The sequence below is a fragment of the Crinia signifera genome, chromosome 1 (assembly GCF_055691185.1).
Source record: "Crinia signifera chromosome 1, ASM5569118v1, whole genome shotgun sequence".
NCBI lineage: Eukaryota > Metazoa > Chordata > Amphibia > Anura > Myobatrachidae > Crinia > Crinia signifera.
Window position 1 is genome coordinate 27,629,838 of NC_139217.1, and position 16,173 is coordinate 27,646,010.

A 16,173-nucleotide genomic window follows, 5' to 3' on the forward strand; every position below is an offset into this window, starting at 1 on the left:
CGTTAGACTGCATTTTCCACCTTTCCAGTTTACTTAAGTCACTTTGTAGTGTTTCCACATCCTCTCCTGAGTTATTTCAGATCAGCACACCACTTCCCCACTTTTATAGTAGACCCATCAATGCCCCCCACCACCATCAGATATAAAGTCGATATAATTATTTATAATGCATCAGGCTGGCTTTTAGCGACGCAGTTCTCCACCTTCATATTGCCAGTGTATAGCCTACATATGCACCCTTATTGCCCCCCTAGCCCCATGCCAGCCTGTGCAGGACTTACTTGCCACCAATAATCACCCATGGATGCCTTTGTAAAGCATTACAGTTGGGTAAAATCACATGGCAAACAGGGAGGGTGGCAGACTATGGAGAGGGGGTGCGCGGCACACAAGGGTGGGTGGGTGGGCTTTACACTACGGAGGGAGGGTGGGTGGCACACTATGGATGGAGGGTTAGTGGGCAGCACACTACGGAGGGATGGTTGGTGGCACACTATGGAGGGAGGGTGGGTGGTCAGCACACTACGGAGGGAGGGGGGGCGGCACACTATGGAGGGAGAGAGGGTGGGCAGCACACTACGGAGGGAGGTGGGGTGGCACACTACGGAGGGAGGGGGGGTGGGCAGGCAGCACACTACGGAGGGTGTCCTATTTGGTGCTGGTGGCTGTCAATGCCTATCCCGGAGAGGCGCCGTACTGCTTATCCATGGTGCAGCAGCTGTCTCTGGCTCCCCCAAGCCACCGCAGGGTCTTCCTCAGCATAGTTACGCCAATGCTTGTACATAATTTTTGGAAATGTCAAGGAATGAATGAAGGTCTACGATAGGGAAATTAGCAAAGAAGTAATGCAGGGCCTGATTGGGAACTAAAAGTGGCCCTGAAAAATGTTCTAGAAGTAGCCTGACATGGGCAATACCAGAGGAACAACGCGTCGTGTAGACATGGCAGCACCAGTGGATGGCAGAGTCTCTGCACTGCAGTGAAATGACTGGGGACCATGCAGTGCAGCGGGCTGTCTGTCATGCGGATGTGGGGCTAACTGTGAGAAAACAAACCAGGCCTCAGATATAAATTGGCCCAGCAGGAGTCTTCCCTGTCCATGTCCCTATGTCCAATACTCCCTTGGAGTAATAGGTTAACGTCCTTTGATTTTCCTTCTTATTCACCAAAAACAACATTATAAAACATCCTCTGGGGCATTTATAAAATGTAGCTATACGGCAATGGCACCGTAACCCATAGCAACACCCAAACTGTGCATTTTAATTTTCAACACTGTACTAGAAAGACTACAGATACGAGATTCCATTTATACTGTTCAAACATAGTTCATCATAGTTATATTCCCTCAAGTATTTTTTTCACAGAAGAAATTTAACTGTGGAAATTATCAATAATTTATAGTGGTGAAATTGCAGTCGTAACCCTGACTGGATGACTTGGAATAATACCAAATAGACCTTATCTAATAACCCAAAATATAGATAAAGTGATAGTGTTATGTGTCTTTAGGGTAGATCTACTGAGCCTGGAAGCGTGATAAAGTAGAGAGAGGTAAAGTACCAGCCAATCCGCTCCTGACTGCAATGTTACAGGCTGTATTTGAAAAATTACAGTTAGAAGCAGGGAGGCTCCAGAGGAGGGGCTGTAGCACAGGTCAAATAGGGACAGCAACTGCCACCAGCTGTCATTCCAAGCTGACTCACTGGCAGTGGGTGTGGCTCCTGTATTTAAAATGTGGACTGTGCCGCAGCCCCTCCTCTGGAGCCATAATCTGTTAGAAGATGATTGGCTAGTACTATGGGCCTAATTCAGCAAGGCTCGCTGCTTAGCGAGCCCTGATAAGCTGCCCAGCTGGACATGCCGTCTGAATTTCACATGCTGAATGAAGATGGCGATGAAAGCCGGGACTGTTATAGAGTCCGAGTCTCGCGAGAATCCGACAGTGGGAAGATGACGTTCGGCCTCGTTTTCTACTTGGATTATTGGTGGGAGGGAAGCAAACCGCTCGGAAATGTCTCGGATCAGGTAACTTCGGGGGCGTTCGGATCTCTAGGATCTGAACGCGCTCATCCCTAGTACATGGGTCAAAGTTTTTCTTGTGTAAGACAAGGGTGGTTATTTTGGTTCACTCTTTCTGACAAATTCCTTCTTAGATGGACAAAACCATGTGCAGTGCAGTTGGGGCAGATGTTACTTGGGCAGAGAGAATTAGATTTGGGTGGGGTTTTACTTCAAAGTGAGATCTATATTGCAGTGTAAAAATAAAGCAGCCAGTTTTTACCCTGCACAGAAACAAAATAACTCACCCAAATCTAACTCTCTCTGTGCATTTTACATCTGCCCCACCTGCAGTGCACATGGTTTTGTCCATCTAAGAAGGAATTTGTCAGAAAGAGTGAACCAAAATAACCCCCAAGGTGTATATGACATCATGCGCACCACACCGCAATCACACAAGCAGCACCATGATGAGGACACTTACAGCTAAGAGACTCAGGAGAAGGTAAGTGTCTGTGGCATGCTTGTCTATGATCCTTGGGTAAACCAGGTGCATATACTGTACAGTACAACTGTGGTCTCCTGGCTCACACGCTAGTGGTGCATACTGCGATTTGCCCGGCTCTCCTCTCCATGTATGTCTATTTCCATGTGCATGTTACACCTGTGTTCTTGGCACAAGCTTCCTTATACTATTTTAGCCTCTAAGTGAGCCTGCGAGCTCGGACGGATCTATAAACAACATGACAATGTATTTATTTTCGTTGTGTGACTCCTCCGCTCTGCCCGGTGATTACCAGCCGCCTTCACAGACTTTATTTCATACTTGTGGGAAGATGGTTATGAGTGAGCGCAGTCAGGCACCGAGCTCATATCAAGCACAGGCTTCACTAACGATATCATATTAATGTGCTCAGACGTTTAAAGTGCATATTAGTTTTAGTAACTTAACTGCAGAATTCTGAATCTTTTTCTTCTTTTGAGTAATTACATTTGTAGCTTTTCCTTATAAAACCTAACAACCAGATTCAAGCCGGATGGTTTGTGTACAGATCCGATGTTTGGGGTTCTGTGCATGTACAGAACAGGCCTTGTGTAATCGCTAACAGCCCCCATGGCAGCCACAGCATGATTGACATGATGTCATGTCAATCAAAATATTTGGAATGATGGTCTACAATGGTTCAGGCTTCCTGGACCTGGGTGTCCGGATCCAAAGACCAGCCTGAGTGAGCTTTAGTTTACTAGCCAGGCTGGCTGGTGCCGGAGACCATTGTGATGGGAAACTGAGGTTCTGTCCTGAGGCGCAGCACACGGATCCTGGCTAATGCAAACAGTAAAGGTTGCCATACACGTTTCAATTTTAATGTGCTGTGTGTTTTGAACTTTAAGGTGCCGTGCGATTTTGGCACTTGTAGGGGATGCGATTAGGGAGGCCAATCCTGGGATCGGCGGGATCCCGGGATTTTGGCCTAAAATCGTCGGGATTTGAATCCCGGGATTGAAGCTTTCAATCCGGGGATTTCGGGATTAGTACCCCAGTGCCTAAAGCCGGGCAACGCTGAGCACCTAATGGCTCAGATGCTGCCCGGTTGACTGCTGCTGACCCCCGGTGGACGGCTGGTTCAGTGTTCAGGGAAGTGTGCTGTGATGACAGGCATGACAGCGCCCAGGCATCCGCCGCCATGCCAGTCAGTGCAGCACAATGTCAGGGACTTGGACACCCAGCCACATGACCGCTGTGCTGCTATAGCCCGCCTGCCCCCCGCGGCTGGAGATGGATGGTCGGTCCTGCTCCTGCCTGTCACCACTACCTCTGTAAGTGACAGTGTGCAGGGCAGGAGGTGTGGCTTGTGGGCTGAGCAGCATGTCCACTGACGTTATGTCACGCGGAGCTACAGGACGGCGACGGGAGAAGCCAGGCAGCCTCTGAGTGGGTGCTCAGAAGCTTCCTGGCAGGCGCAATCTAATCCCGAAATGATGGGATTGGAACCTCCAATCCTGTGATTGAAATCCCAGCAAAATCCCAAATCCCGGGATCCCAGCGAAATCCCAATTCCAGCATCCCGCCAATCCCTATCCTGGGATTGGCCACCCTATCCCACACACCCGCCTCCTGTTGAATTATGATTTAATGACACGGAGCTGCACAGCAGCTTCCTTGCTGCTGTGCAATTCCATATAACGATGAATCTGGTATCTACAGTGTCAGCATGAAAAAAGTTGACATGAGTTTAAGGTAGACAAATGTCAACATGAGGGTTTTTTTACCACCCACATGGGGATAGAGTTAGATTCTATTAGTGTGCTGAGTGCAGCGGTACACTTATATGGTGCCCACGCCCAACCTACTGTATGCTGACATAAACACCCCCCTAAAAAAGAAAAATTGCTGAACTTTGTCAACCTTTTCAGTGTCGAACTTTTGACTTTTGACCTTTCGATCTTTTCGCCGTTGACCTTTTGACCTTGTCGACCATTATTTGTCGCCCTTTTAATTGTAGATCTAGACAAAACCTGATGAATCTAGCCCCAAGTGAGGTACAAAGTAACAGCTGAATATGTCCTGCCACCGGCCCCCGTTCGCAGGGTGAATTCGCCCGCGCGGCTGTGAATGGATGTTTTGCATAAACACCCATTCACATCCTGTGGGGCGACACCCACGTCATTCAATAATCGCCGACCATTGAATGATGTGGTGAGTGTCTTAGCTTTTCGTGTGTCCTGTGCGAGGACAGCCGCCCGCCCCCAGCACCCGTATCATTAGGTCTTTAGTTTGAGATGCCCATAAAACGCTGGGTGTTCCCATGGGCGGATCCCCGCCACACCGCGCCCGCACTGTTGTGTGCGAGACCCCGGCGGACACCCTGTTTCCCATGGCCAATCACATGCACACAAAATGCACATTGCACTCCCGTGTGAATTTGCATGGGAGCGCATCACCCAGAATCACCCCCACAGGCCCACATAGCCTGCAGATCGCGGTTACAGTGAAATCCTGGTAAAGTAGCCTTGAGGCTTAAAGCCAGAGTTTTTTTATTGTCAAAATTGGCCTGATCGTGTTTTCACCACTGGATTTATAGAAGATGACACCCATGGCTTGCAAGGAACAAGTATCCCCTTCACCACAGCAGTTGTCAGGTATTTACCTGGAGATTTAGTATTCTGTCCATTCTTGAAGAAGTCACACCAGACGAAACGCGTTGGTGAACCATCTCCAGCCAGGTCTAAGTTAAGGCTACCTACCTTCCTCATCCTTATTACATCCTACTTTTTACAACTTTTATCCTGTGATTTATATGTAATTTTTTGACCATGAACTACTCATTGTTTTTTTTTATTGTTAGAATAAATATATTGTTATTTTTTACCTACTACTATATACCTCTTTCATTGAATTTTATAGATGTTATCATTTATAACAGGTGCAGTCGCTGAATCCTTATCCTTATAAAAAAGGTGCTTCAGGGAGATGGGCAGGGTTAGGGGGGGGGTCGGACAGGCGAGGGGGAACAGCAGCGGCGATGGGGGAGGCGGCGGGGACCCGTGGGGCCACGGGGCGCACAAGTGTTTCGTGCGCGAGTCGCCCGGTGGCGGGAGGCTGGCCAAAATTTCGCCAGCCCCTGCCTGGATGAGCCAGGCTCCATCTGTATATATACCTGTGTTGAAGACCACACACAGTTTCCTCCTGTAGTAAATGCTTGTATTTGTGGTGCACAGTTCAAACGAGATAAATTTTCACACTCACCCTCCAGCAGTATATATATATATGGTACTTATGTAGTATCTGGGCTGCCGATTTCTAAATCGGGTACATCGCATCGCATCGCATGCGACCATCGGATGCGATGACCCGATTTTTCCATAGGAATCAATGTTAAAATGGACTGAGTCCATTTTAACATGGAATTCAATGGGAAAAAGGGGTCCTTTTCATACCCCTACTATCCAAGTGGGCATGGAGTTGGATATAAACCTGTGGCGAGCGTAGCGAGCCACCGAGCCCGAAGCGTGGTGAGCGTAGCGAGCCCCGCGAGGGGACACAGAATACCGTCCCCTCGCCACGCTTCGGGCTCGGTGGCTCGCTACGCTCGCCACAGGTTTATATCCAACTCCATGCCCACTTGGATAGTAGGGGTATGAAAAGGACCCCTTTTTCCCATTGAATTCCATGTTAAAATGGACTCAGTCCATTTTAACATTGATTCCTATGGAAAAATCGGGTCATCGCATGCGATGCGATATCGCATCTGATTGTATGCCTTAACTTAAGGCATACAATCAAAAAATCGGCAGCCCAGATACTACATAAGTACCATATATATATATATATATATATATATATATAAGAAAACTGTGTATCCTTGAGGTACAGACAGGACAGCACTCTGTTCATAAAGTGAAAAAAATAGTTCCTTATTTATTCAAATTTTCCAATATATGGTTTCAGGCCACCAGCATGACAATAAGCATAGTCAACAGCGTTTGATTAGGAATAGTGGGAATTAGATACATTCACCCATCCATAGTTTGGCTGTAACGGCTGTGTGGCTGTGGTCGCAGTCGACGAATCCGTTTCGGCACAACTTGCCTTCCTCCAGACTGACTCACAAATGAACCTGCCAACAAGCCTTTTTAAAGCCACCATATGTAAAAGTGAGTTGTATCACCTGTGTAGGTAACGTATGCAGGCCAATCAGATAGGGTCAATCAGAACAGCATCACTACCCCGGATCTCCTTATATGGGCATAGTAGCTATACGATGCTTAGGACTCAATCAAGAGAGTTCGACTGTATATTAGTGGATGAGACCTGAGTGCTAAGTGTTTACATACCTCAGTCACCGTGTGGTTAATAGCGGGGGTCTGGGGGCGAGCGAGAGCCGCCGGATGATCAAAGCACATCGCGCCATGTTCTCCGGTCTCTGTATGCTCAGCCACATTTGCGTCTCAGCTCCATAGCAACACCAGTGTGCGTCGCACTTCGTGCCGCGTCACTGGCCCGCGTCGTGGAGTGCAACGTGACCCGCACCGCTTCAATGCTTACACACGGACTTCCGGTATTGGGTGACACGCACAGGTCTGTTTGTGAAGCGCATCAACTAGCTGGATAAACGATGGTAGTTGGGATCCATAGTGTCTGTCTATGATCGTGCCCACACAATTTAGCCTGCATAGCCATTGGTACATCACTCTGAGGAAAGTGATGATCAGATTGTATACAACATAAACAAAAGAGAAAAAATAGGTGAAAAGATATATATATATATGAAAAAAGATTATATATATATATATATGTATGAACAACAAAAAATGAAACACGGCACACATACAGATGGGTCTTTTCCCATCTTTGCAGGGGATGGCGCTGGCGTCGCCAGCCGCCATCCCCCGCCAGCGCCATGGCGATCGTGAGAAGGGGACGCGCGCGCACGAGAGGCGCGCGCGTCCCCTTCCGACGGCGCTTCCATACGTTTCCCCGGGTCCCCGCCGGCTTGCCGGCGGTAACCCGGGGTCCCCGCCGACTGCCCGCACCCCCCACTAACCCCCCCTAACCCTGTCCGTCTCCCTGACAGGGTTTCCGTCGCGCTAGCGACGGAGACTGAGACGCGCGTGCGCGTGAGACGCACGCGCGTCTCAGTTTTCTCGCTGGCGAGGCTGCTGGCGTGTCGCCAGCGCGTACGTTCTGGCGACCCGTCAGCAAGGATGAAAAACGTAACATACTGTATATCCACTAATATACAGTCGAACTCTCTTGATTGAGTCCTAAGCATCGTATAGCTACTATGCCCATATAAGGAGATCCGGGGTAGTGATGCTGTTCTGATTGACCCTATCTGATTGGCCTGCATACGTTACCTACACAGGTGATACAACTCACTTTTACATATGGTGGCTTTAAAAAGGCTTGTTGGCAGGTTCATTTGTGAGTCAGTCTGGAGGAAGGCAAGTTGTGCCGAAACGGATTCGTCGACTGCGACCACAGCCACACAGCCGTTACAGCCAAACTATGGATGGGTGAATGTATCTAATTCCCACTATTCCTAATCAAACGCTGTTGACTATGCTTATTGTCATGCTGGTGGCCTGAAACCATATATTGGAAAATTTGAATAAATAAGGAACTATTTTTTTCACTTTATGAACGGAGTGCTGTCCTGTCTGTACCTCAAGGATACACAGTTTTCTTATATACCTCTTTTTTGGTCCGGCACCCATACCATATCAACCTATGTTTAGTGTGCGAGTTGCATATGTTTTCATATATATATATATATATATATATATATATATATATATATATATATATATATAATCATGCAGAATAGAGGTGCACTCCCACGGATTCCACAAGAAAACAGCAAGACACAGGAAATGTGCTAACGTTTCGGGGTACAACCCCCTTTATCAAAGCAAAAATACGTGAAAAATTAGCAGATTGACCGGCACTGGATTCACGATAGCTTGCCCTGGTGCCTTCTCAGCTTGTTGCAAAGCATCAATACAGGAGACTTGGGTAGCGGCACTCAGGTATCAGGTATAGCAAAAAACGACAATACTATGTCATAGTTTTTCAACGTTTTAGTGCTCGTTTTATTGGAACTATCGTCAGGATACAGGTATCCTGTAACTATGACATAGTATTGTCGTTTTTTGCTATACCTGATACCTGAGTTCCGCTCCCCAAGTCTCCTGTGTATATATATATATATATATATATATATATATATATATATATATATATATATATATATATATATATATATATAGTGATGACACCACTTAAAGAGGAGAAGTAAAGCTGTGTCTTGAGAGCTATTATGCCCTGATCTTTCTATTTACATTCATTTGAAAGCAGACATTTACAGTATGCTGGAGAAATGTATTGCCGGTTAATCAAATATCTTGAATAAAATCTGTACCATCTATTCTTTCACTACGGGGGTTATTCTGGTTCACTCTTTCTGACAAAATCCTTCTTAGATGGACAAAACCAATTGCACTGTGGGTGGGGCAGATGTAACATGTGCAGAGAGAATAGATTTGGGTGAGTTATTTTGTTTCTGTGCAGGGAAAATACTGACTGCTTTATTTTTACACTGAAATATAGATCTCACTTTGAAGTAAAACCCCACCCAAATCTAATTCTCTCTGCACACGTAACATCTGCCCCACCTGCAGTGCACATGGTTTTGTCCATCTAAGAAAGAATTTGTCAGAAAGAGTGAACTAGAATAAGGGCCTATGGCCCTCGAATGCTGTTTGCATCAATTAAAATATGTCATACTAATTTCTGAAGAAAGCCAAAATGTATCTTACCTAACATTGTTGCCTTGTATAAAGGAAAAGATCCATCAGTTAAATAACACTGCTGCCTGCGCTATAAAGGAGGGAATATTTTTGTTACATTTTTATGTGTACTATAATAGATACTTTGTTCATTAATTTAATCTGATAAATCACCCAGGGTGTTTATTTCCTGCAGAAATTACAGAGTGTATAAATCCAAAGCAGCACCACAGATTTGTCATAAATCCAAAAATATACTAGCAGAGGCTCTTCAAAGAAAACACAGAAACTGCCATCTAGTGTTGGCATATAACATTACAACAAATATATGTATATCTATATATAATTTAATTATTTATTAACAGTTTCTTATATAGCGCACACATATGCCGCAGCACTGTACAGAGTATATATGAACAGTCACACCAGCTCCTGCCCCAGTGGAGCTTACAATCTATATTCCCTACCACATGTACATGTACACACAGACATTCTAGGGTTAATTTTTGTTGGACGTTAATTAACCTACCAGTATATTTTTGGATTGTGGGAGGAAACCGGAGTACCCGGAGTAAACTGGTGGGAATAGAACCCATGACCTCAGCACTGTGAGGCAGTAATGCTAACCATTACACCCTTCCTGCTATATTTATTTATTATTATTTATTAACAGTTTCTTATATAGAGCAACATATTCCGTTGCGCTTTACAAAAGAGACAGTGATACAACAAACAGGGTATTTACAGACAGTCAAATGGTAGGAGGGCCCTGCTCGCAAGTTTACAATCTATAGAATAAATATATGTAAATAATATGGTGTTTCAAATAATAAAATCTAAAATAAAAATGAAAAAAATTAAGGACTGCATATTTAATTTCCACTTCATATTTTAGCCATATGTTAAGCCCCGTACCACGGAGTGACGCTGATCTCCGTGCTGATCTCCGTGCTGAGCACAAAACACTGCACACAAACGACCCGCAATGTGTGCTGCTCGAGCCTATTGTTTATCCTGCGACCTAGCAGGATAGATAGTGCATGCATTGTCTATCTCTGCAGGCGATAGTGGCGCGCTGGACCGAGCAATACTGTCACCCATGGCCATACACACGGAGCTATCCGTGCTTCATTTCTAAGCGGGCTCGTCAGATCATTTAGAAATGGGGATAAAATCGTCCCCTGTTTATGCCCCTTTAGAGTTCTTTGTTACGTCCATGTGAGTAATTTATAATAACCTACGTAACATCTACTTGCCGGGATTTCTGACTTGTTACACTGACAGCAGGGGGCAGTGAGAGCTATGTAGATAGGGTAATGGGTTTTAGGCAGCTTCCTTGGGTGTCGGGCTCTGGGGGGCGTGCCAACTATACACTTTCACTTGTGGGTCTGGAATATGGGAATTGGTGGCAGGGGGGGGGGGGGGGGGGCAGTACAGTTGTAGTAGTACGTTTATTTATAAGGCGCCAAAAAAGTGTCCGCAGCGCCGTACATAGCAAAAAAAAAAATTACAAGGTAACGTACAGGATGTGTTGATAAAATACAGTATAAATAGGGGTATAGCTGGTAGAACTAAGATCAGCATCAGTTCAGAAGTAGGTGTCGAAGTTGTCGAGGAGACTGAAGATGAAGTAGAGGAAGGGAAGAACAGGACAGGAGCACTGGTGAGGTAAAGAGGAAGGGTGAGTACGTGAGGAAGGAGGACCCTACTCATAAGAGTTAACATACTAACAATAGGTGGGTGGACAAACGAAAAACAATAGGATAAGTAGGAACGGAGGAGGGATAGGCTAGTCGAAAAAAGTGGGTTTTGAGGGAGCGCTTGAAGGAGGTAAGGGAGTCAGAAAGCCTGAGGGGTGGCGGGAGGTTGTTCCAGTGCAGGGGGGCATCGCGAGAGAAGTCTTGGACACGGGAGTGGGAGGAGGTGATTAGGTGAGAGGTCAGTCGGCGGTCAGCGATGGTGCGAAGAGGACGGGATGGAGTGTGGATAGAGATCAGTGAAGAGAGGTAAGGAGCAGTGGAGGAGGAGAGACCCTTGTAGGTGGTGGTGAGGAGTTTAAAGAGAACTCGGAAAGGAATGGGGAGCCAGTGAAGAGATAGACAGAGGGGGGAGGCGGAGGTAGAGCGGCGGGAGAGGAAGATGAGCCTAGCAGCAGCGTTAAGAATGGATTGGAGAGGTGTGAGGCGGGTGAGAGGTAGCTCAGAGAGAAGGATGTTGCAGTAGTCAAGGCGGGAGATGACAAAAGAGTGAATGAGAATTTTGGTCGTGTCAGTGGAGAGGAATGGTCTGATGCGTGAGATGTTGCGTAGGTGAAAGCGGCAAGACTGTGAGAGAGCACGAATGACACTGATGCAGCGCGTTTGGTCGGTGGAGGTGATCTTGGAGGTGTTGCCTATGGTGTAGAGAAGCCTTACACCGGCCCTACTAATGAGATGTCTGTGCTAGATCACACACCCTGAGTCCCCCCCCCCCCCCCCACACACACACACAAAGGATATAATCTACTGCAATTGTACGGAACCTGTGTTTGATGGAACCCCAGTGAGTCAGTCTCAGGGGTTTGGCGTACAGAAGGTGTGTGAAAAGGAACAGACGTTGTTGTAAAAGTGATATGAGAGTGGCACTTGCCAAGGTGAAGTGCGCATTTTTGAACTTGTCGCTAAAAGGCAACAGCAAAAGTCACATTTATGTGCGGTAAATATTCATTGTGATATGATTTTGTGAGTGTGACATTCATGTTTTGTTGGTTCTGTTCCTAGAACACAGTGATGCAGCCACTCACACCGCAGCCACTCATACAGCAGCCACTCATACCGCAGCCACTCACACCGCAGACACTCATACAGCCGCCACTCACACCGCAGACACTCACACTGCAGCCACTCATACAGCAGCCACTCACACCGCAGACACTCATACCGCAGCCACTCACACCACAGCCACTCATACAGCAGCCACTCACACCGCAGCCACTCATACAGCAGCCACTCACACCGCAGCCACTCATACCGCAGCCACTCACACCGCAGCAACTCATACAGCAGCCACTCATCCAGCAGCAACTCACACCGCAGCCACTCACACCGCAGCCACTCATACAGAAGCCATTCATACAGCAGCCACTCACATAGCAGCCACTCACATAGCAGCCCCTCATACTGCAGCCAATCACACCGCAGCCACTCATACAGCAGCCACTCACACAACAGCCACTCAAACAGCAGACCATTCATACAGCAGCCACTCATACAGCAGCCACTCATACAGTAGCCACTCATACAGCAGCCAATCATACAGTAGCCACTCATACAGCAGCCACTCGCACCGCAGTCACTCATACAACAGTCACACACACAACAGCCACTCACACAGCAGCCCCTCATACTGCAGCCACTCACACCGCAGCCACTCATACAGCAGCCACTCACACCGCAGCCAATCATACAGCAGACCATTCATACAGCAGCCACTCATACAGCAGCCACTCATACAGCAGCCACTCATACAGCAGCCACTCGCACCGCAGTCACTCATACAGCAGTCACTCACACAACAGCCACTCGCACCGCAGCCACTCATACTGCAGTCACTCATACAGAAGCCACTCATACAGCCACCACTCATACTGTAGCCCCTCATACAGCAGCCACTCATACAGCAGCCACTCACACAGCAGCCACTGATACAGCAGCCACTCATACAGCAGCCACTCATACAGCAGCCACTCATACAGCAGCCACTCACACCGCAGCCACTCATACAGCAGCCACTCATACAGCAGCCACTCATACAGCAGCCACTCACACCGCAGACCATTCATACAGCAGTCACTCATACTTCAGTAACTCATACAGCAGCCACTCATACAGCCACCACTCATACAGCAGCCACTCATACAGCAGCCACTCATACAGCAGCCACTCATACAGCAGCCACTCATACAGCCACCACTCACACAGCAGCCACTCATACAGCAGCCACTCATACAGCAGCCACTCATACAGCCACCACTCACACAGCAGCCACTCATACAGCAGTCACTCATACAGAAGCCACTCATACAGCCGCCACTCATACTGTAGCCCCTCATACAGCAGCCACTCATACAGCAGCCACTCATACAGCAGCCACTCATACAGCAGCCACTCGCACCGCAGTCACTCACACAACAGCCACTCGCACCGCAGCCACTCATACTGCAGTCACTCATACAGAAGCCACTCATACAGCAGTCACTCATACAGCAGCCACTGATACAGCCGCCACTCATACAGCAGCCACTCATACAGCCGCCACTCATACAGAAGCCACTCATACAGCAGCCACTCATACAGCAGCCACTCGCACCACAGTCACTCATACAGAAGCCACTCATACAGCAGCCACTCATACAGCAGCCACTCGCACCACAGTCACTCATACAGCAGCCACTCATACCGCAGCCACTCATACCGCAGCCACTCATACAGCAGCCACTCATACAGCAGCCACTCATACAGCAGCCACTCATACAGCAGCCACTGATACAGCAGCCACTCATACAGCAGCCACTCATACAGCAGCCACTCACACCGCAGACCATTCATACAGCAGTCACTCATACTTCAGTAACTCATACAGCAGCCACTCACACAGCAGCCACTCATACAGCCACCACTCACACAGCAGCCACTCATACAGCAGCCACTCATACAGCAGCCACTCATACAGCCACCACTCACACAGCAGCCACTCATACTGCAGGCACTCATACAGCAGCCACTCGCACCACAGTCACTCATACAGCAGCCACTCATACAGCAGCCACTCACACAGCAGCCACTGATACAGCCGCCACTCATACAGCAGCCACTCATACAGCAGCCACTCACACAGCAGCCACTGATACAGCCGCCACTCATACAGCAGCCACTCATACAGCCGCCACTCATACAGAAGCCACTCATACAGCAGCCACTCACACAGCAGCCACTGATACAGCCGCCACTCATACAGCAGCCACTCATACAGCCGCCACTCATACAGAAGCCACTCATACAGCAGACCATTCATACAGCAGCCACTCACACAGCAGCCACTGATACAGCCGCCACTCATACAGCAGCCACTCATACAGCCGCCACTCATACAGAAGCCACTCATACCGCAGCCACTCATACAGCAGCCACTCATACAGCAGCCACTCATACAGCAGCCACTCATACAGCCGCCACTCATACAGCAGCCACTCATACAGCAGCCACTCATACAGCAGCCACTCATACAGCAGCCACTCATACAGCAGCCACTCATACAGCCGCCACTCATACAGCAGCCACTCATACAGCAGCCACTCATACAGCAGACCATTCATACAGCAGCCACTCATACAGCAGCCACTGATACAGCAGCCACTCATACAGCAGCCACTGATACAGCAGCCACTCATACAGCAGACCATTCATACAGCAGCCACTCATACAGCAGCCACTCACACAGCAGCCACTGATACAGCAGCCACTCATACAGCAGACCATTCATACAGCAGCCACTCATACAGCAGCCACTCACACAGCAGCCACTGATACAGCAGCCACTCATACAGCAGCCACTGATACAGCAGCCACTCATACAGCAGACCATTCATACAGCAGCCACTCATACAGCAGCCACTCACACAGCAGCCACTGATACAGCAGCCACTCATACAGCAGCCACTGATACAGCCACCACTCATACAGCCGGCACTCATACAGCAGCCACTGATACAGCAGCCACTCATACAGCAGCCACTCATATAGCAGCCACTCATACAGCCACCACTCATACAGAAGCCACTCATACAGCAGCCACTCATACAGCAGCCACTCATACAGCAGCCACTCATACAGCAGCCACTCATACAGTAGCCACTCATACAGCAGCCACTCACACAGCAGTCACTCACACAACAGCCACTCATACAGCAGCCACTCATACAGCCACCACTCATACAGCAGCCACTCATACAGCAGCCACTCATACAGCCACCACTCATACAGCAGCCACTCATACAGCAGCCACTCATACAGTAGCCACTCATACAGCAGCCACTCACACAGCAGTCACTCACACAACAGCCACTCATACAGCAGCCACTCATACAGCCACCACTCATACAGCAGCCACTCATACAGCAGCCACTCATACAGTAGCCACTCATACAGCAGCCACTCATACAGCAGCCACTCATACAGCCACCACTCATACAGCAGCCACTCATACAGCAGCCACTCATACAGCAGCCACTCATACAGCAGCCACTCATACAGCAGCCACTCATACAGCAGCCACTCATACAGCCGCCACTCATACAGCAGCCACTCATAGAGTAGCCACACATACAGCAGCCACTCGCACAACAGCCACTCACACAGCAGTCACTCACACAACAGCCACTCATACAGCAGCCACTCATACAGCCGCCACTCATACAGCAGCCACTCATACAGTAGCCACTCATACAGCAGCCACTCACACAGCAGTCACTCACACAACAGCCACTCATACAGCAGCCACTCATACAGCCACCACTCATACAGCAGCCACTCATACAGCAGCCACTCATACAGTAGCCACTCATACAGCAGCCACTCATACAGCCACCACTCATACAGCAGCCACTCATACAGCAGCCACTCATACAGCAGCCACTCATACAGCAGCCACTCATACAGCAGCCACTCATACAGCAGCCACTCATACAGCCGCCACTCATACAGCAGCCACTCATAGAGTAGCCACACATACAGCAGCCACTCGCACAACAGCCACTCACACAGCAGTCACTCACACAACAGCCACTCATACAGCAGCCACTCATACAGTAGCCATTCATACAGCCGCCACTCATACAGCAGCCAC

The 16,173-nt window shown here is 48.3% G+C and overlaps 1 protein-coding gene across 1 annotated transcript in view; it reads left to right on the forward strand.

Annotated features, from left to right (window-relative positions):
- Window positions 1–1,860: 1,860 nt before the first annotated feature.
- The window catches only part of LOC146061455 (uncharacterized), a 68,654-nt gene continuing 54,341 nt past the window's right edge, over window positions 1,861–16,173 (forward strand). The window contains exons 1-2 of the mRNA XM_083174469.1: window positions 1,861–2,028; window positions 3,001–3,041. Coding sequence (XP_083030595.1) covers window positions 1,861–2,028; window positions 3,001–3,041 — 209 coding nt within the window. The remainder of the gene's footprint in view (window positions 2,029–3,000; window positions 3,042–16,173) is intronic.